Here is a 20,545-nt window from a genome sequence, read left to right as displayed (position 1 = left end):
TACTATCCGATTCAGTATTAATTATTGGAATAGTTTCATAGTTCGAGCATAGAAAACCTGTTTATGATTTTCTAAATACGGTTTTTACCATTATTCGACCTCTGTAGACATGATATATCACCCATGTTGTCATCATAATGCGCAGGCTGCGGGATCACCGCAGGGACACAAGAGACGACCGCCGCTTTAAGCATTAGCATGCTGTCGAGCTAGCTAGTTAGCCTCCAATTTATTCATTCTAAACTTAAGAAAGGGTTTCAAACGGAGTAGGGAAGAAACCAAAAACTTACCACTTCCACACAGAATGGGAGGAGAACTTGTTTTCACTATGTCATGTAGTTAGGTCAGGTAGTGTCCCATCAATGTAACATTACTGACACCTAGTGGCCAGGATACTACATATAACTTGTCTTTCAATATGTTTGGACTAATAATACGCCATAGTCAACCACGGAACAGCAATCATTTATTAATGAATGACTTAAACCGCAATAGAGCGAGGGAGCGATGTTGAAACCGCAATGTAGTGCGGGACAAGTGAGGGATGTATAAAATAATAGCACACAAAATTGCTTCCATTGAATTATTATTACATTTTGTTATGTTAATCTTACCTCATATGAACAGTTTGAGAATCGGTGTCTTAACCTGTTGACCCTGAGATCATGTGACTGTGAAGGTCCCATCATTAACTTCACCGCAAAAGATGCTCTCATCCCGCCACTTTTTTTTCCCCACTAACATGAAGTACCATGGAACCTCCAAAGTCCAAACGCCCCAAAAGTAATACAATTTTGGAGTTCCGCCTGAATTTTCTGTTAAAACAAAAATTGCATTGTGATTTAAAACCACCGTCGTGTGACCTCACGCATAATGACAGCAAATCTTGTGAGACAAGCGTGTTTTCTTTTCTTTGGCTTTTTTGTGTGCGCTTTCTTTTTGTGATGCCACCACAGAAGAATACTCCACTACCCTTGTTCAGTCCAGCAATACCCATAAGACGCCACTAGGTGACAGCGTTGCTCTGTTCCTGTTCCCTCCCATTCCCATCTTCAAATGGTGAGTAGTTTCACTAAACAGGGCTTAACTTCTTTACACTTGGATGTTAGTTAAGAATGTTAAAATGTCGCGTCAAACATTGCCTGCAGTGTTAATCACTGTATTGTGATGCTGTGAAATAGAACAACTTGGAAGTCGTCTTGGAGTTTCCTTTGGAGGTTTTACTCCGTGTAGAACAAAGTTTTTCCAGCGAGGGCTGATGCTAAAACCAGTTTAGGTGAATGTATGCTAAACTATCGGAACAAAACATTCACGTCATAGCTTTTGTGTTATAGGTGACTAATGATGAATTACATTTAAAAAATATGCAGAAGGCCTAGGGGCTGAAAATGGCCACCCTTTGAACACCCCCGATGTAGAATGTACAGTGTTATGGTCATTGTGTGTCACATGGTTGCTGTATTTACAATTAAACTTGAATTTGACTAACTCTGTCGCAGGTTGAGCAAAGCGCGCTTTAAGCTTGATGTCAAAACAGAAGCGGTTTGTAGGCGGGGCCCGTGCCGACGCTTCCTCTTCCTATGGCGGCCAACTGGCGGGCCAAACCATCAAGAGGTCGATGCATTCAGCTCGGTCTCAGAGTGGCATGCCCGTCATTTCACTCCAGTGAAGCGTGGGCGTCTGGTGTGAACCCCCCCCCATCTCTCAGGTCATGTGAGGCGTGAGTTGTAAGGTCCGGCTGTTGCAGTTGAAGAAATGGAAGAGGATCAAGGGCCATGTCAGGAGTCCTCTCGAGCTACAGGTGAGCATAAGGATGATTTTTATTAGATTTTAATGCTTGCCATTCTCGCATGAAGCAATTCCTCTTACTGTCTGCAACATCCTCATTGTCAAAACAGGACAGCCAAGCTTCCTGAAAATGTTCTTTTTTTTGCTGTTGATGCATTTGAACAGCACTCCTCTTCAAAACACCCATGACCTTCTCATGAGATAAACGTATAGCATGTGACTTGACTTAATATTTTAAAAAGTAGTCCAATTTGAAAGCACAACTTGATTTCAGGACACCAACTGCAAACAGGATGTGGTTGACCGACGAGGAGACACAAGAGGTTGCCTGTTCTCATTTTTTGCACCAGTTGTGCTTTAAATTGTCGTATCTACGCAACGTGTGGATAGTGTTCTCTCTAACACAACCTTTTGCAAACTGGGGGGCGCGTGGAGACTTGACAGAATTTTTTTGTTTTTTCCCTTCAAGTCAGAACTAAAGATTAGCAGACGGAACTAAAGTTTTGGTGTTGCAGTAACCCAAACGTATTTGAGGAATTACCGGTACAACAACAGAAGTTTCAGCAAACTGTGCAATATTTCGGAAACTAACAAGTCCACGTCAGCCAAAGTTTGAGGGTTTTTTTCACCTTTTTTATAGAGGGCATCTTGTGGCAAAATATATTATTTCTTTTTTACAGTATATTGTTTCAAGAGAGTAGAAGTAAACCTGGATATACTTCATAGAGTAGTCAGTGTACAGCTTGTATAGCATCACAAGATTCACTATCCACTGAAAATGACTCCACACATAGCCATTATGATCTAAGTAGACAAAAACATGAGAAAATATATGAAAATGCTGAAATGTGAGGGATGAATTAATTAAAATGTAGGGGGAAAAGTTCTTAAATTGCCCTTTATTTAATTACATTGTGAATTGTCTTATTAGAATGATTGTTTTTATGTATGTTCTAATCTGTGTCTTTACATTTTACTTGTGTTTTTATTTTTCAGTCTATATACCTTTTTTTTTTAGTTCTGTTCAGTACTTTGGTAAACAGTTGCTGTTTTTAGAAGTGTTTTTGCAAAAAACATTGCCTTGGCTTTGTTATGACCAATTCATTTACATACATTACAGTCCCATACAATGCTGTATACATGTGGTCAACCTTACGTGCATATGCACTTTAATCTCTTGTTTTGTGTGCCACGCCACTTTTAAAGCTTATTTCCCTGCAATAACTGCCTAAAGTTAGCACATTTCTGGGGGGGTTTTGAGAAGGGAAGTAGCGTTGAGATAGTGGCAAACACACAATTGCAAGATCTTTCACCAGAAATAGTGTTAAGAACTACTCTGTGGCTCTTGTTGGTGTTTCTTTCCAGTTCTCGTCTCAGACGCGCCCAAGGTGCACCAGAAATCGGAAATAAAGCGCTACAGCGAGATCTTCAGAGACTTTGACAACCTTGATTTGTCATTTATTCCCATGTAAGTAAACAAATTCTGCTGTATTTTTATTTGACACTAAAAATCATGGCTTATGAACGTAGTGCAGGGCTGCCCCCGGCCCCCCAGCGATGCACGCCCTGTGCGCATCTGCTGAGAATGCGCCCCCTTGTGCAAAATAGGGGCTCCTGCCCCAGGGATTGTTGGGCCCGAGGCAAAATACGCGTTGACTTCACATAGCAAAATCCACAAAGGCATGCTTGGATGCGTTCGGTGTGGAAGAAGCCCATCAAACACCTTAGGGATGAACTAGCAGTGTCACCATCAGTGGCTTTGGGTCTGAGTTGCAAAGGGGAACAACTCCATTATTTTCTTCCATTTTCACTTCCTGTAATGGCTAAACCGTCCCGATACTTGTGTCACTGTTGCGTGCCTTTTGTCTTCACGAACCCGATGCAGCTCAGACACTCACACACTCTCACAGCACACTCTCACAGCACACAGTATAAAGTTAGATATTTCTCAGAAGAGAGATGTAACCACCGCCCTGTGCAGGAGAATGATGCAACTCTTGGAAGAATTTTTAGTTTAATTATTGACTGCCAAAGCTCCTGTGGTGCACGGGCAATAATTCATTCGCCTTCAAATACGCACTGGCCACAACACTGGGGACATCTTTACATTCTAATGACAATGACAAGACAAAGTGTCACTTTTGATGAACATTGGTGTTATTGCTTTGGTGTAAAACTACACTGCATCCTACCGAGAGCAGTTTGTAATACTTCTGTTGCTGTATGTGTATTTTCATTCTTTCCAGTGACAAGGATGACCTGCTGTCGGACTCCTCAGAGTTCAACTCGCAGTGCATAATTGGCGAGAACGCGGAACCTGCAGAGCAACAGGAACCATCTGTAAGTTGTTTGTATTATGGATTATAGCAAAGGAAAACGTGTGTCTGTTAAGGTTAGGGTCCTTTATATCTATGATTTATCATGTTTATTATTGTATTTATAAAGTCAAAGTACCTTGTGTGAAGATATTTTTCTATTTAGGAGTGCTGTGTCACCATTGAAGGAGATGGAAACTCATCAGGTAAGACTTGCTGTGCGGGATCCATCATTTACCGAGTGCACGACTTGGCTGCAACCAGCAGAGGCGCTGATGATTCACTCTCAACTAGTTTACCATCGAAGGAAGAGCAATATGATGTTAGCGATGGGAAGCTGAGCTCCTGACTCCTCCAGCATTACTCTGCTCAATACAGCACTTGTGTTGAAACAGGAGCTCAGAACATTCAGAGTACCAATTACTTGCCAGTACAAGTCAAAGTATACAGTATAAGAAAAGTATTTGTGAATACTCCCTGCTTTTCCTGTTGATGACTTGCTTTCATGTATCTCGCCTTGAGTTGTGACTGCGGTGCTGTAACGAGATTAGGATAAAGGCAGGCCGATTACGCCGGAGACAGATGCACTCTTTTGCCTTGCGAGGTGTTGTGTGGTCGAAATAAACACAAACAAAACACTGAAAGACCAAAGCAGCGCATTGCACAGCAGGAGAGCAGCAATTCCAACGAGTGTGTTTAAAAGCCAATTGGAAGGTAGCATGAAAGCTCGCCGGCAGTCATCTTGAAACCACTTTTCTCAAATCGGTGTTTTTTTTTGTGGTCTTCTTTTGGCTCCATCTGTCTGTCTGTGCCACTTGAACAGCACTTCCCCTCATGTAAACACTGTACCTCCACCAAGGAGTTTGTCCTTAAGTGTTCCGTTCGGGCACGCCCTTGTGCTCGTGTGTGGGCCATCGTTCACTTGATGGTACGACGCTGCATGACTGCAACTTTCCTGGCTTTTTCCACATACTTTGGGACATTCTGCTTTTTTCTGTTACGTGAGAGGGAGGTTACTGTAATAGCTAAATGACTACAGTGGAACTCACTGAATTCGACGCTCATCAGGCTGGCGAAATAGGATTTTTTTTAACTTATGTCAGTTTATTGGCATCATTTTCCTCCATTTGTGCTTATTTTTATTTTTATACTTGTGTTTTCATATGATATTGTAGCGACAGGAGTACTTGTGTACGGTTCAGGTGTTGGACTATAGGGGGCAGCGGCGTTTGCCAGCTAGTTAGAGCCAGCCCAATACAGTGTTCCCTTGTTTATCACGTGGGGAAAGGTTCCCCAAAATAGCCCGCAATAGTAGTCAAGTAAAGTAGCCAACAATATTTTTTTACAATGATTATATATGTTTTTAGGCTGTAAAACAGCTCACACGGTTAGCTAGTTTGGTAGCCATGACCACAGCACGAGACGGCATAAAGGAGATCGATTGGCAGTGGTCTACAGCCAATCAGGACACAGAAGACAATGAGCGGTGCAGACGGAAGAGAGAGAATAGAGAAAAAGTACGACAAGTGCACTAAAAAAATCAGCGAAACAGCGAGTCTGCGAAAGCTGAACCCGCGGTGGAGCGAGGGAACTACAATACAATAATTACAATATTTCATACTCTTATTAACTAAGCTGCACTAATTTCATTGCATGTCTTGACTAGAATAAAAATAAAGCTTTCGTACATGCACAAATCTTTCTTCCAGTGGCTAACAGTCTTTTAAAAAACAAATGGGCGTAGAATCCAGGCAAAACTGCCATGCTTTTATTCTGAAGCTTATTTACACTGAACAGGAAGTCGCTTTGTGCATGTTTTAATGCTGTGTAACGAGACAGCAGTTACTGTATGTTGCCGTGCGCTGCTTAGCAGCAATGAAGTATCACGGCACGTCAACATACACGGAACAATTTTCAAAGTTATGACACCTATCGGTTTCAAATTTTATGTTGAAAAAGGTGGGTAAGCGCGTTCCACCGCAGAAGTAACGACTGTGTCGATCAGCGGTGTTTCCCACTGACGTAGCTGACGTCGTTGTCTAATTTGCATAAGTGGCCATGACTCGTTTGCATATCATTTTTCTGAATGCCGTGGGAGCGGCAACCCGTGAGCAACACGTCACAATCAAGACAGAGCCGCCTGTGAGTGCTTGTAAATGTGACGGACCCGCTGCTCGTTGAGAAGAGCAATGCTTTAATGTTTGTCTCCAAAAGTTGCACAATTTGTTGCCAACAGAATCTTGAGGGGTCTGAATACTTGCTAAATATATCGCTAAGTTGGCAAGTGGGGGAAGGGGGCCACTGTGGGGGATCATTCACATCGGGTGCCCATGCATGAGCAATCATCCTGTGCCCAAGCCCACCTCAACTGAATGTGCTGCCATGCTTTCCCTAAGAGAATGATCTTTGGCAGCCTTATGTGTTCCTCCTCCCATTGGCTGGGATTAAATACCCATCAGCCCTTTAACAGCCCATCCAAACTGTTACACACCAGGTGGCCATCCTGTAAAGCTCGTAACTCCCAGCAATCTGGGTTTCTTCTGCGGGATAATCCTACATGGGAACAGTGAGGACGCCGTGCCGCTAACGAATCCACTCGGAGATTGAATCACTTTTTTGTGGACAAATTTTGACTTCTGCTTTGCATCAGTCAAATATGGCCGTAGAAGGAAAGAGAAGAAGCAGCGTGGCGTGCGGACGCAGTGGTGTAGAGATGTGTCAACTGGCTTTTTTGGCCTCCACACTTACATAGCGAACATCATAGCGACACCTTCTGGAAATGATCTTTTGTCTCCCTGAGTGGATACTCTCACACTGACTCGTCCTCAAAATAAGAGTGTGATGTTGATGTACTCCTTGGCAGCCCACGAGGCCGACCTGGCGCTCTGCCGCTGTGAGGATGGCGTGGAGACGGCCCTGCAGTACGCCAAGATGTGGTGCCGCTACGCCAAAGACCTCTTGGCCTGGATGGAGAAGAGAATCAGCTTGGGTGAGCGCATGGGGAAAATACACACATGGAAATATGGACTTAGTTCACTTACAACCCAGACTGAAAGTGTTTTAATCTACAAGAGCAGCTCCATATACGACCTAGCAACAATGTGTGGCAGAGTTCTTATGTTCAAGGTTTTTATGTCAAGTTAAAGGCAGGGCTGATGGCTACACACACTGAATACACAGAGAGGATTAGCGCAGGGATTACTAGACTCCAGCAGGGTTGCTGAAGGTGACATGTTGGTGCTTTTACGGAAAGCCCACGCAGAGTGGGACACTTCATGTTAAATTATGCTCCTACTTTTTATTAGATAGTAGTGGTATCAGAGTCCTTTTTAAGTTTTCTTTTTTGTTTGGCTTTATTTGTATTTATTTTTATTTTTCATTGAATTCATTTTATTTCACGATTTTTATTAGATTTTTTTTTTCCTAAACAATATCTTTGTGAATCTTTGTCAAATTATTTTAATTCAGTTTGTCATATATAGATACCGTATACATATCATTTAATTACATACTTTTTAGATAATTACATATATTTTTCTATGTAATTTCTTTCCAGATTTTTGACATACGTTTGTAATTGCAAGAGCCTTTTAAAAATATTTATTCTTAATCTATCTCTCAAATGATTTTTCCCAAAATGTATCAGATTTAATTTTTTCATGCAATATTTTTAAATTAAGTCGATTTTCTTAAGATAAAGATAATAATGAGAGCTAAAAAAAAGCTAAATAAAAAAAAAGATTTAAAAAATTGTTCCCGGTTTACACCATGCACGCTTATTTGTGATTTTGTTCAAATTAAATAAAAATATTTCTGATTAATTTTTTTTTGTATTATTATTTTTATACATGCTTTCGTTAACAGGCTTTTTACAACAAAATCCACTGTGGAAAATGAAATTGCATTGCATTTAACTAAAGATCATTTCAAAATATGTTTTTTTTTTTCTTTGGTGGTAGAACAAGAATTTGCCAAAAATATCATGAAGACGTCTGAGGTGGCAAAAGCCAGCTTGACATCACAGGTAGGCCTTCTTGTATATTTCTTTACAGTAATTAGATAACGCTTACGTTGTGATCTGATGTGTCTTTGCTCGCATAGGAAATGATGCCCCTGCAGTACATCTACACCATGGCTCTAGAACAAGACTTGAAGAACAGCTGGAACTCTAAAAAGACTTCAGAGCTGGTGCAGAACCGCTGTTACCAAGTAAAGTTCCCACCCAGACTTGATCGTGCTGTCTTGTGGAGGTTACTGTCGAGCGTTGTTTTTAATCCACTATCTCTTGTCCCACAAAGGCCTTGTCTGCCAAGAGGAATGAGATTGAAAAGTGGCGCAGGGAGTTCAAGGAGCAGTGGGTGAAAGAACAGAGGAAGATGGTAAGTCGTATTCATTTGTCGTCTTACTGCAGTCAATCGAATATTTCCAAAATGTCACGTGTTTGACATTGCTCACATTTTTGAGACGCTGCTCCGTTTCTGTTCTGTAGTTTTAGTCATATCCGTTGTGTTTTACGTGAAAATAAAGGGCAGGATGGATACCGGGAACGCGACAGTACCCTCTTGCCAACTTGTTGCTAGGCTAACAGGATATCAGGAAGTTGCTCTAAAACTGCACGGTAAATATTATGACACGTTGTTAAGAACATCTCATGTTTACACTTGCACAATTCAACATGTCCGAAAAGAAGTGGGAAGAAGCAAAGCTTATTTGGGCTATTGCACCGAATCAGTGCCATTTGCGTCCCCAGGAAATAAAATGTATAAATAAAACAAACAAAACAATAAAATTAACCATAAAATACATTTTTCATTAAGAAAAGTTTCCTGCATGTTAATTAATTAATTAACAATAATTTTAAATGAATTAATCATGATTAATCACCATTAGCAACTATGTCTGAAATATGCCCATTTTTACTGTATTCAATGAACAGAAAGATAAATGACAGGATGATACTGTATATATTTGTATTTATAACAGCTCCAAATGAACAGACTATGTCAATCAAGCTAAAAGATGCCACATAAGTCTAAAAATCTTATTTAGTAGTAGCAGCAGAACATTTGAATCACACTTTTAACCGTGTTATTATGAGCAATGAGGGGTTGCGTTGAAAGACATCACGTAATTTAAGGCATCTCTACCTGTTTTCAGTGCATTTTCCAGCATACTTAAATGTAGCAAATTGTACATCCGAATTAAGGGTTACGAAATGAGTGATCAGAATATCCGCTTCATGTTTTTCTTTATCGTCTCATTTATTTCCACACACACACACACACACACACACACACACAATAAAGCCGTTTGTGTGATGTTCGGAGTGTCCCTGAATGCATCTCTGGTTCTTGTTTTGAGAACGAGGAAGTGTCGTTCCCAGGCTGAACAGTCTAGAGGCGTTTGTGAGTTGGAGATATACTACCGGTCAAAAGTTTTCGAACACTCCCAATTTCTCTGGAGGAAAAACCTAAAAAGTGTTAGGATGGTCTTTCTCTCTTCCATTGTTAATTCCATTTTTTCTTGCCATTTTTGTGGCAACAAATTACTTTCTCCAGTGCGATGCTGTTCAACTGATGTGCACGAGGGTACCACAGTACCACAGTGTGTTCCGGACACTGTTTTTATGCAGACGGAGGAGGTAGTAAGTACTCCAGAACTTGGAACACCTGTAGGAATTAGTTGCACCAACTGCCAAGGTTTGATCAACATCCAATTTTTTTTTTAATGAGTGAAAATTCCGATTTCAGTCGTGTCGCTGGTTTTCACTCAGTCCTGTTACTCTAACGCAGTGCTTCTCAAGCAGTGGGGCGAAGTGGACTGTCAGGGGGGCTGTAAGAGGCAGGGAGGACTTTCAGTATTAGTGCAGACCTGCCAACATGTCTGAATTTGTCATACCCAGCATGCCATCTGACTCTTGAACACGAATACGCTTGTATTCTCCACTGCTCTCCGTTTTGTTGCATTTCACTTGTTTCGAGTTCAGTCTATACAGTACAGAGAAATAAATGGATATTATCAGTTTCTCAGTTTCAAATCGGGGGGGGGGTGTGAAAACATTTCTGTCTCCCAATGGGGGCATGACAGAAAATAATTGAGAACCACTCCCCTAACGCATTACCTTCCATCCATCATTTTTTATGCCGCTTATCCTCACTCGGGTCACCTAACGCATTACCCCCTCTTACAAATTTGTCCTATTCAACAAGTCACATGGCCCACAGGAAGTTGCATCATTCAAATCCTCTACGGGCCATGGGAAGGCCAAAGTAAGTTCACTCATGTGTTTTTCTGTATAGTTGATGATATTTCAAGTATGACTGTGGCGGGTTAAAGTCTCAGTCCTGTTACTTTTTTGAAAGCTTTATTTTAAAATACATTTTTGTTGTTGTTGAATCATTATAATGTGTCAATATGCTATTAGCATAAATGCCAAGTGGCTACATTTCATGTATTTGCTTTTTCCATGCTAAAAGTGAAAAAAAATAAAATGAAATAAAGTTGCCAGAGATGGGCCAATACACATTTTGAGTACAGTGTGCCCTCGTTTATCGCAGGGGATAGGTTCCCAAAATAGCCTGCAATCAGTGAAATCCGCAAAGTAGCCAACTTTTTTTTTTTTTTACAATGATTATATATGTTTTAAGGCTGCAAAACCCCCCATCATACACTTTATATGCTTTTCTCAGACAGGCAATAACATTTTGTCACGTTTCTCTCTTGTTTAAACACTCAAAAAAGTTGTGTAAATAGTTTATCTGTTTTTTTTTCAGAATGAAGCAGTGACGTCGCTGAAAAAGGCCCGCCAGCAATACTTCCAGCGCTGTGACGAGCTCGAGAAAGCTAAAGCTGTCACAGCTAAAACCGTGGACGACACGGGCGGGATGAAAACTCTGGATAAGAGGAGGAAGTCCAAGGATGAAGCCCAGACAAAGGCAAGACCTATGCCTTCTTTTTAAATATGTATTATTTACCTTCTGGCAGTGTTTGAACATGTTATATTTCCCAGGTGATGGAGGCGGAGCTCCTGTACAAACAGTGTGTCCATGACGCCAGGATCCACCAGGATGAGCTGGTGAAAGTTAAAGAGCGGATTATTTCCCACATTCGCAAGCTCATCTGTCAGGGAGACACAGTGCTCAAGCAGGTTCGGCGCTACAAGTCCTAAAAGTCTTTTTGTTGCAAATCCACCGTAGAAACCAGTCATCTTCACCTTCTCCATCAGGCCACAGTCAACATGTTTTACTACCAGCGGCAGCAGACAGAGCCGGTTCCTCTGGGATATCACAACCTGGAGCTGACGTGCCGTTCCTTGGAGCCCGGGGAGCCGTACATGATGTACATACGAAGCAGAAGATGCCAAGAACAGCCTCTGCCAGTCTTCTCCTTCCAGGAGTATGTGGCTCAGGGGAAACGGTAACCGAAGATAACATAGCGGGCTCTCATCTCTCATATCAATCCATCTTCTTTGCACGTAATGTTAAGGTAAACTCTTTATTTGAAAGGAACAAACGGAAAACCAGCAACCCTCTCAGCTCCCTACGGGACTCGTCACCTCAGAGAGATGAAAGTCCCTGCAGACCACCCAGTGAAGGCAGTGAGTGTTCCTCACCCAAAAAGACACACCCTCCACTTCATTCCAACGTTATTAGACACATGTTTGCTTCCTGTTAGGGCGATTTGGTTTCAGCGACAACGACAGTATTGAGGGCAGCTTGGAATCTCTGTCAAGCCCTGGTATGTACAAGTCCACATTTAAAGTCATATTCATTTGGAATAACATGTTCATGGCAGTAAAATGTCCTCTGCGCTGTGTTTCTGCAACAAAATGGCAGCCCACTGTACTAGGAGGCTTCACAAAACAACGTTCAACTTGCTCTCAGACGACCCGGATGACCGCGATGTGGCATCAGAATCTGGTGAGTGACGTCTCTTCTATACTACTAATGAGAATAGCTCTTTCACAGTTTCGTGAGTAGTCTTTGATATAGACATAGTCTAAATCGATGGTACCCACACGTTCTTGATTCAGCAGATTTTTGTTTTTTTAAGGCCGCTTTTTGAGCAGAAAACACATCTCATTCACCCTATGTCGGTAGTTATTTCTAAATATGCGATAATACGGGTAAAATATACAGCATACATGTACCACTGTTGCAGTTTTTACATGTTTATGGCTGTACGCTTCACCGATGATGACTAATCGGCATATCAGCACCAGTTAAACATGTTAGAATAAATGCACAATGGCATAAATAGATATAGAATTGTGGCATTTGACCTGGGTGTAATTCGGAGCCCCGTCAGGATCACATCGTTCATTGGTGCTCATCAATTGTATTCATTTGCTCAATGATTTTTTTGCCTTTGCTTCTTTCTCTTCTGTAAGAGCAGCACGCAAGGCAGCGGTATCATCCTGTAGTCCCTTGATATTATTGTGCAGTGCATCCAAAACATGGATCGCAGAGAAGCTCCTCTTGAATCATGTCATATTGTGATTTTACATTTCCAGTCTGTGTTTGCAGGCCTCCTAGATCTTGCCTTATTAGTGCTGCAGTTTGTAATACAATTTCCTGCTGTTGCTTTTCCAGTTTCTCTTTCATTACATCCTTCAAGGCGAGATATAATATCAAATCCTTTTCATTCAACAGCATATGTGGCCCTATTTCTGATTGTGGACCCACATTTCGAGGGCCGGTATCATTTTGCTTTTTGCATAGCATTGTTGCTAGACACCCACTTTGAACTTCAGCAGGTAGCCGAGTAGCTTGGCTTGCTTGCAGCTGTCAGAATTGTAGCTCATTTATTTTAAGGAATCTGTACCTCTGGACGGTCCCAGTTCAAGTTGAGGGGGTCAGCAAGCTGTTCTGATCTTGTGTTACCAAAGTGTATTCAGGAAAGTGCCAAAATACTTAAAATCTCCAACAGCGACAGCAGAGCTCTTGCCATGAACGTCCTTTCCGGTCAACAAAAAAAAAATTACTTATTAAATTATTTACTCTTATTATGTCTACAATATCGGGTAACGCCAGTGTTAAGGTGACTATAGGGGTGTTATTTCATCTCTAGAGGGCTCTGACAATGTTAAAAACCGTATTTAGAAGGTCGTATTCGGTCTAACCACAAAAATATGAGATTTAAGGAATCCTAGTTATCACGGTCAGGTCTCGAACCAATTAACTGCGATAAACAAGGGATTACTGTACGAGCTAACTAGCTACAGTACTTGTTGCTAGGCAGAGTTCATGCCCCAATGAAAACTAACCATATGCCAGCCATGACAGTGTCCCCTTGGCAACTTGCGTGCTCTCTCACACTGGAGAGAAAGGACAGGGAGAGTCGACAGACACATAAAAAACCCCACCAGTGTCATGAAACAACCTCATTCACACACAACTAAATTATGACCCTATTAAATATTACACTGGATCCTAATTCATTTTCTTATCAATATCCTTTCTTTTAGAGTGCCCCGATGGTCAGCAGGTCAAGGTACGCACGCCATCCCGGGCCGCTCTGACACACCGACTCAGGAAGCTGAAGACCAAGATGGTGAAATGCAAGCAGTGCGACAACTACATTTACGTAAACGGGGTGGAATGTGAGGAGGTGTGTGCCCGTATGAGGGGAAGGGAAACTTAACGTAGGTTGGTCATGTTTTTATATTCATTTGTGCCTCTTTCAGTGTGGGATGGGTTTGCACAGGAAGTGCATGGAGGTGTGCCAGATTGAGTGTGACAACAAGGGGACGGTGTTTGGCGTCCCCCTGTCTTTTTTGCTGCGAGACACAAAGGATGACGTGCCCTTTCTGGTGCGACGCTGCACGTCTGAGATTGAGAGTCGGGCTCTCTCTGTCCAGGTATTTCGTAGACCACATTGGTGTGGACAGGAAATCTTCTCATGGGACATTAATATCGAAATGAACTTGAATATACAGTGTTCCCTCGTTTATCGCTGGGTACAGGTTCCCAAAGATAGCCCGTAATAAGTGAAATCAAGTAGCCACCTTTTATTGTTTGCAGTTATTCTATGTTTTAAGGCTGTGAAACCCCTCACAACACACTTTATACACTTTTCTCAGACAGACATTAACATTTTCTCACATTTCTCTCTTGTAAGTTTACATTTCGCTTGAATTTTCATGATCAATCTACTAGGTTGGACACAAGAAACGATTAAGTGACTCACGCATATTCTCTCTCGTCCTGGCGCCTTTCGGCTGTAGAGTTTTTGTTAAAACATATTGCTCCTGCCGTCGTTCCCCTCCTCGTCCTACTCCTTGAACCGAAGATTCATTTAGCCGGTTATCTTCTTTTTGTTCTTCTATTGTTTATTGGCTGCTAGCAAGCAGCTCACACCGTTAGCTAACAGCATGAAGGAGGTTGATAATGCTCTACAGCCAATCAGGACGCAGAACACAATGGGCGGGTTCTCACTTAGCCAATAAGGACTGTTGTGGCGCGATATTGAGACGTCTCTTGTCCACTGTGGGTTCCAAATATGCTCGTACCGGCGCATAAACACGTAAACGAGGTGGAGCCGCGCACGTCTTGAACTCTCACGTGAGTATACAACACCCTCTACTGGTAGTAAATACAATAACTGACACATACAACAGAGCACCGCTAGATCATTCTAATACACCACAAGGACGCAGCACACAATGAACACACTGTTAAAAAAAATGCGCGAATCCTCGAAAGGTGAGCCGCGATGTAGCGAGGGTGCACTGTACTTTAGAGTAGTCAGTGTACAGCTTGTGTAGCATTGCAGAGTTACTGAAAATGGTTCGTCATTATTGTAAAATAGCTGGAAACAGCTCAGTGGGAATATCTAGTGTGAGCACCGTTGTTACAGTATGGAGTGCTGCCTTAATCCTCTTGGACATGGAATTGACCAGCGCTGCACTGCACCACGATGACATCATTGGTGGAGGTGGTCGGTGGTAGACACCTAGGGCTCCTCCACCTTCTTTCCTTCTGCTTGATTGCGTTCATAGGTGTGGAGGAGACAGACTGGGCTACTCCATCTTCAGCTTCCTCAGCAAGGCTCCTTATCATGTTGGAAAAGTGCCCAGTTTCCTTAGTGGAGGGCATCGTGCTCTGTTTCACAATGTCACAGTACATGTTGCAATTCATCAGTGAACTGCATCTCTGCAGTGCTGGCAGCACTCATGCACGCTACCGACACCATGCTTGATTGTAGGCAAAACAATTATCATCTATTTAGACAATAATGGGAATGTGTTGGCCCATTTTCAGCAGATAGCTGTACACTGACTACTCTAAACTACACTGTTATACTGTAGACATGCATGGTGAAATGGAAGCTACTGTAAAAACTGTTTTTCTTGCATAGGGGGTGTATCGGGTCAGCGGGTCCAAGCCTCGTGTCCAGAAGCTGTGCCAGGCCTTCGAGGAGCACAAGGAGGATGTGGACCTCTCGGAGCTGTCTCCACATGACATCACCTGCATCCTGAAGCACTTCTTCAAGGAGGTATATCGTCAAATAGACCCCAGACCCCAGAATCCCTTCATTTCCTTCCTCATTGTTGTTGTCTCGCCCAGCTTCCGGAGCCACTGCTAACATTTGACCTCTACAATGACTTCATGGCGGCGGGGAAGAGCATTCAGCACCTGGGCGACTGGGAACCCATGCAAGACACTAACGAGTTCATGGACGTCACTCACAGCCTACAGAGGCTACTACAAAGACTTCCTTCCTGTTGCTACGGCACATTGCAGCATGTCATATCACACCTGCAAAAGTACGTTTACCACACGCGAGTTTTTCCACGCCTGCCGCTGTTCTCATGTGGTATTGAGTTGGTTTTCTTTCACGTGTCTTACCTGCCATCTGGCTGCTGCAGAGTTTCCAGAAACAACGAGAACAAGATGTCCGCCAGCAACTTGGGTATCGTGTTTGGTCCGACTCTCCTGCGCCCCCCGGTGACCACAGACCAGCCTACGGTGGCACTGCAGGAAACCACCTACCAGGCGCTGCTGGTGGAGTTCCTCATCTCACACCACGACGAGCTCTTCCCGCGGAGAGCCGGTACGCCCACCCCTCGCGTTCCCACCGGTTCGCTTCCGGAGACCCCTCCCAGGGGATGTGCCTGTCCTGTGGAGGGGGACTTTGACTCAAGACCGGAGCAGGGAACATCCTCCCGGGAGCGGCCTTACTCACTAGAAGTAAGTAGCGCTGTGATTGGATGCTCAATCACGCCATAAGCTCACTGTTGCTTTAGAGGCTCTCTGGTAGTTTGTCATGCATGGTGCACACAAGCGTTGTTGCTAAACGTGAACGGCGCTTTATTCTCTTCTGCTTGCATGTCACTCTTTTCAAGCTCCTTTTCCACTTGCATTGCTTCAAACTTGTTCAAGAGTACAGAATAACCCCTCATTAAATATTTTCCAGCATGGATTCTCAAAGTGCAGTAGCAGTACCACTAGTGGTACACAGGCTTCCTGTAGTAACCACGTATTTGCTGAAATGGATCACCTATGCCATAAGCCAGTTTACCTGTGAGTAGAAGTGGTACAGAGGTCCCTCGGTTTCGTCATTCATTTGATCCAAAAGGCCTTGACGAAAACCGAAACGTACGAAAACCGCGGCAATTTTTCCCATAGGAAATAATGTAAGTCCAATTCATTCATTCCAGACACCCAAAAATTGATTACAATTTTTAATCAGATTAATCGCAGTTTTCAAATTAATTAGTCATGATTAATCACCATGTCACACTGTGTCTGAAATAAGCCCATTTTTACTGTATTTTATTGAAAGAAAGGTAAACGACGGGGCAGGATGATATATATTTGTACGTATTTGTACGAGATTAAATTCACTGGTGTTTCTCACCTTCTTTATCGAATTGCTGGCACTCGCAACTTCCTTTGGCCCCATGGCGGGGTATTTCGCATTCGCACTCAATCAAAAATGCACGGCCAGTGAGTCAGCAACGCATAGGGTCCGCACATTTTGATTTTGCGGAAAGACAAAGCACGGGGCAAATGTGCAATGCTGTGTGAAAACCGGAGCAAAATTTTGGCGAACATTTTTAATGAAAAGCGAACAGTGAGGGTGGGGAAGGTGCCGGGTGTTAAACCCCACCCCCAGTCCCGCCATCGTCCACAACCCTCACACACTGATACTGCTTCCGAAGTAGGACAATTGACAGGTCGACTCCGTCGTTTCGGTACCGTATGCACAGAAAAAGCGACAGGAGTAAACGCTCTGACATCATCAAGTGATAAGCTGGATGCCATGTCGCTGCGTAAAAACGCAAAGTATCGCACTCCAGTGGCTGCTGTGTAAAAGGCACAGGTGAAGAAATAGCAGATCTCCTGTGATAGCTCTGACGCCACTCAACTTGTGTCGTTCCAACAGAGCGAAAGAATGAAGCGAGAGTCGAGCGAGGGTTATATATCTGACAAGTCTTCATCCAATGAAGCCGTGGACCAGCTCAGCCCTGAAGCCAATGACAGAGCAGGTAGGCGGGACTGGAGTCATACAGCAGTGATGACAACAATTCATCATTGCATATCATTACAGTACATTCTGATGATGGTTACAACTTCGAGAGCTTATTTAGAGTTCACTAGCTTTGGCTAGCTTTCTCACTTCCTGCTTTTTTTTTTTTACTTGTCTGTGTGACTTTCCTGTGGTTAAGTAAGACTTCCTTCCATGTTTGACCCACTGTTCATATTCTGTTTCTGTAGCCTTCAGCTCTTTATCCTCTTTGTGGCAACAAGCAGCACATAAACAAATGCAGCTGTAGTCACCGGACACTTCATTGGGTATCCCTGCCCAGTTATTAAGAGGTGTTGGTTTGTCATCGTTCCTGCAGCGGTGTACGAATGCACTGCAGCGCACTGAGAGCTGTTTGTGTTGTGCTGGAGGCCTCATCTAGCAACGAGCAAGAGGCTCAATAACGGAAACGGCTCTCACTATGATGCAGCGCCTGAAATGTACACATTTCAGTAGCATTGTTGTCGATGTTTAGCTTTGATTTGTGGATTGTCACTTAAATGTAATCATCGGGTCCTTGGAAAAATACCCAAAATGTATTAACTTATTTTATTATTTCGTATTTTATTAAATTAATACATTTATTATGTGTAATATATTTTTAATTGTAATTGTCATAATACATGTAATACAATTTTTGTTATTACAAATTACATTAAATGCGATAATAAAAATATGACAATAAATTAATTTAATTTCATAAATAGTAAATAAATAAATACATCTATTTATTTAATTTAAATTTATTTTATTTGATGTCATTGTAATACGTGTAAATTAATTATAGCATTTATTATGAATTATAATTGCTAAATTATTGTAATCGTAACAATAAATGTCATTTCATGATTGCATTTATTACAATTACATTAAATTACATAAAGAAAGGAGTGATTTTAATGAAATAATAGATATTTTGTGATTCATGATGATATTTAGCATGAAACGGGTGGGTTGTCACCAGAATGTAATCATAACATCCTCAATAAATATCTAAAATGCATTTAATTTAATATCATTTTAGTCAGAAATGCAGTTTTAGTTCTTAAGTTGATAGCTATTTTACGATGAACTGTGATATTTATCATTAATGTGTGGTTTGCCACCTAAACGTATTCATTTCATTTCCATAATACCAAATAGTGGGCTTTGTTTTCATCCGGCGCTTGTGTCAAAGATGAGCGGACTGAGCAGGTGTGCTTAATGAAGTGTCCAGTGGGTGCATGCACGCGTTTGGACTTGATTTAATTAACCACATGCGTTTCTCATCCCAGTCCTGGCTATGAGCGATCCCCAACACGACCCGGCGGGGGACTTTGTTTTGTCCAAGCCGCACTTCCGCTTCACCAGGCAGCCTGTCAAGTACCACCGCCACCACAACCCGAGGAGCCGACCTTGCACCAACCAGAGCGCTGCTGCCAGACCTCCCGCGGCTCCTCCAGCGACTCCTAGTAGTGCAGACAGCAGTCGCAGCTCCTCCCCAGAACAGCGAGCACCCCACGGACCTCCTCAGAACTTGGACGCCTCATGCGGGAACACCTGCCCGCCGTGCCGCCGGACCACCAGCGCCGCAGAGGATGTTCCTCTCAGTCCGCGTGATGTTGTGCAGTACATGCTGGGACTCGACACCACGTCTCCGGGGGCTTCCAGTTTGGCTGATGCCAACGTGAACGGCTCCAGTAATTGTGGACAGAGGAGGACTTTCTGCCGCTCGCCCAAGGCTCTTCCTGCAGAGCAACACTTCACCTCGCCCGCACAGAAGATCCTGTCTGGTCTGAAGCTGAGACGTAGCCACTCGGGCAAGGATGAGCAACTTTTTGTATGAGAAGCATCTCATATGGATTTATTCACCAGTGTATGGACTTGTATCCTTCTACAGGGGGGAACACACCTTTTTAAACCTTTTTGGCCCTGAAAACGGTACAAACAGTGACTCTGTGTGGGCTGTACCTTGAGAGACGACAGAAATGCACTTTCAGCCCAACGTACCATATTTGGTAACTTGAAGGGTGCCTTAACATTGGGGGAAAAAAGGCACATTGTCATTATTGTTCACTTATATTTCCTTGTAACTTCTTCCACGCTCATATTTTGTCAACTGACCACAAATAAATTATATTAATGATAATCAAACACACAAATATTTAAATAATCTAACAGAAAAAACATAACCATAAGAAAATATTACCAAATTCACTTGTTTTTTAGGACTACGACTATTTTTTCCCCGAGCAAACAAATAGACAGGTCCTCTTACTCTTGGGGCTCAATACGACACTTACTGTATACATGCAAACCAGCAGGTGGCGCCAAATGACATCCCCCAAGCGAACTAGAGGTTTTCCAAGCAGGCGAGATAAAAAGGGTGTTAGCGAGTGCTAATTTTAACATAACGGTGACCAATGAAGTCGAGTCATCAAAGCAGCCAAAAATATCTCATCTCCCACTTATGTCACACATATGGAAAGCATGATTTTTTTCAAAATTATTCATTTGGCCAAAAAAAATATATATATATTGTTTTCAGAAACGGCTCTTGAAAAAAAGGGTCGTCTTATATTCGGGTCAATACTGAGATTTAAAGTCAAATATCCTATAATATTAGAGTATTGTGATTGATTATACTTTTTGACAATGTAAAAAATTTGGGGGGGGTTTATTAGGAGCACGCTATAACCATCAAAAATATTAAATACATTCTTGAAATGTTTCACTGTGCATTGGGTCTATAATAACTTTTTCGATATATTTTAATTTATTAAAATGCACCTGTATATTGTAAAAAAAAATATTTCAATCGTGTTTGTTTAAAAAAAATCCTGTAATGTACTCCAATCCCTTAAAATCAGCAAACTACAATGCATATCAAAGACAAAGTACTAGCAAATAGTGTGTTTATATATATATATATA

General features: G+C 42.3%; 1 protein-coding gene across 1 annotated transcript; it reads left to right on the top strand.

The window, feature by feature from the left end:
• Positions 1 to 83: 83 nt before the first annotated feature.
• gmip (GEM interacting protein) lies at positions 84 to 20,520 on the top strand. Its single transcript, XM_054759737.1, has 21 exons — positions 84 to 1,801; positions 3,154 to 3,256; positions 4,035 to 4,128; positions 4,270 to 4,309; positions 6,967 to 7,092; positions 8,063 to 8,127; positions 8,205 to 8,312; positions 8,402 to 8,482; positions 10,877 to 11,038; positions 11,113 to 11,250; positions 11,329 to 11,519; positions 11,609 to 11,700; positions 11,778 to 11,840; positions 11,939 to 12,022; positions 13,570 to 13,712; positions 13,789 to 13,962; positions 15,462 to 15,599; positions 15,671 to 15,870; positions 15,973 to 16,294; positions 17,493 to 17,595; positions 18,908 to 20,520. Exons 1-21 carry the CDS (start codon positions 1,756 to 1,758, stop codon positions 19,456 to 19,458), a joined length of 3,024 nt encoding a protein of 1,007 aa, XP_054615712.1. The 5' UTR covers positions 84 to 1,755; the 3' UTR covers positions 19,459 to 20,520.
• Positions 20,521 to 20,545: the final 25 nt, after the last annotated feature.

This window comes from Dunckerocampus dactyliophorus, chromosome 18 (genome assembly GCF_027744805.1).
Source record: "Dunckerocampus dactyliophorus isolate RoL2022-P2 chromosome 18, RoL_Ddac_1.1, whole genome shotgun sequence".
NCBI lineage: Eukaryota > Metazoa > Chordata > Actinopteri > Syngnathiformes > Syngnathidae > Dunckerocampus > Dunckerocampus dactyliophorus.
Note: the sequence above shows the minus strand (reverse complement) of the source record. Positions and strands in the feature narration are given on the sequence as shown.

What these genes read in the sequence shown, in the direction of transcription:
- gmip (XM_054759737.1), top strand. Translation starts at nt 1,756, where the DNA reads ATGGAAGAGGATCAAGGGCCATGTCAGGAGTCCTCTCGAGCTACAG. An exon ending in GATTTGTCATTTATTCCCAT is followed by an intron (nt 3,257 to 4,034) that starts GTAAGTAAACAA and finishes CATTCTTTCCAG; the next exon opens with TGACAAGGATGACCTGCTGT. An exon ending in CAGAGCAACAGGAACCATCT is followed by an intron (nt 4,129 to 4,269) that starts GTAAGTTGTTTG and finishes TTTTCTATTTAG; the next exon opens with GAGTGCTGTGTCACCATTGA.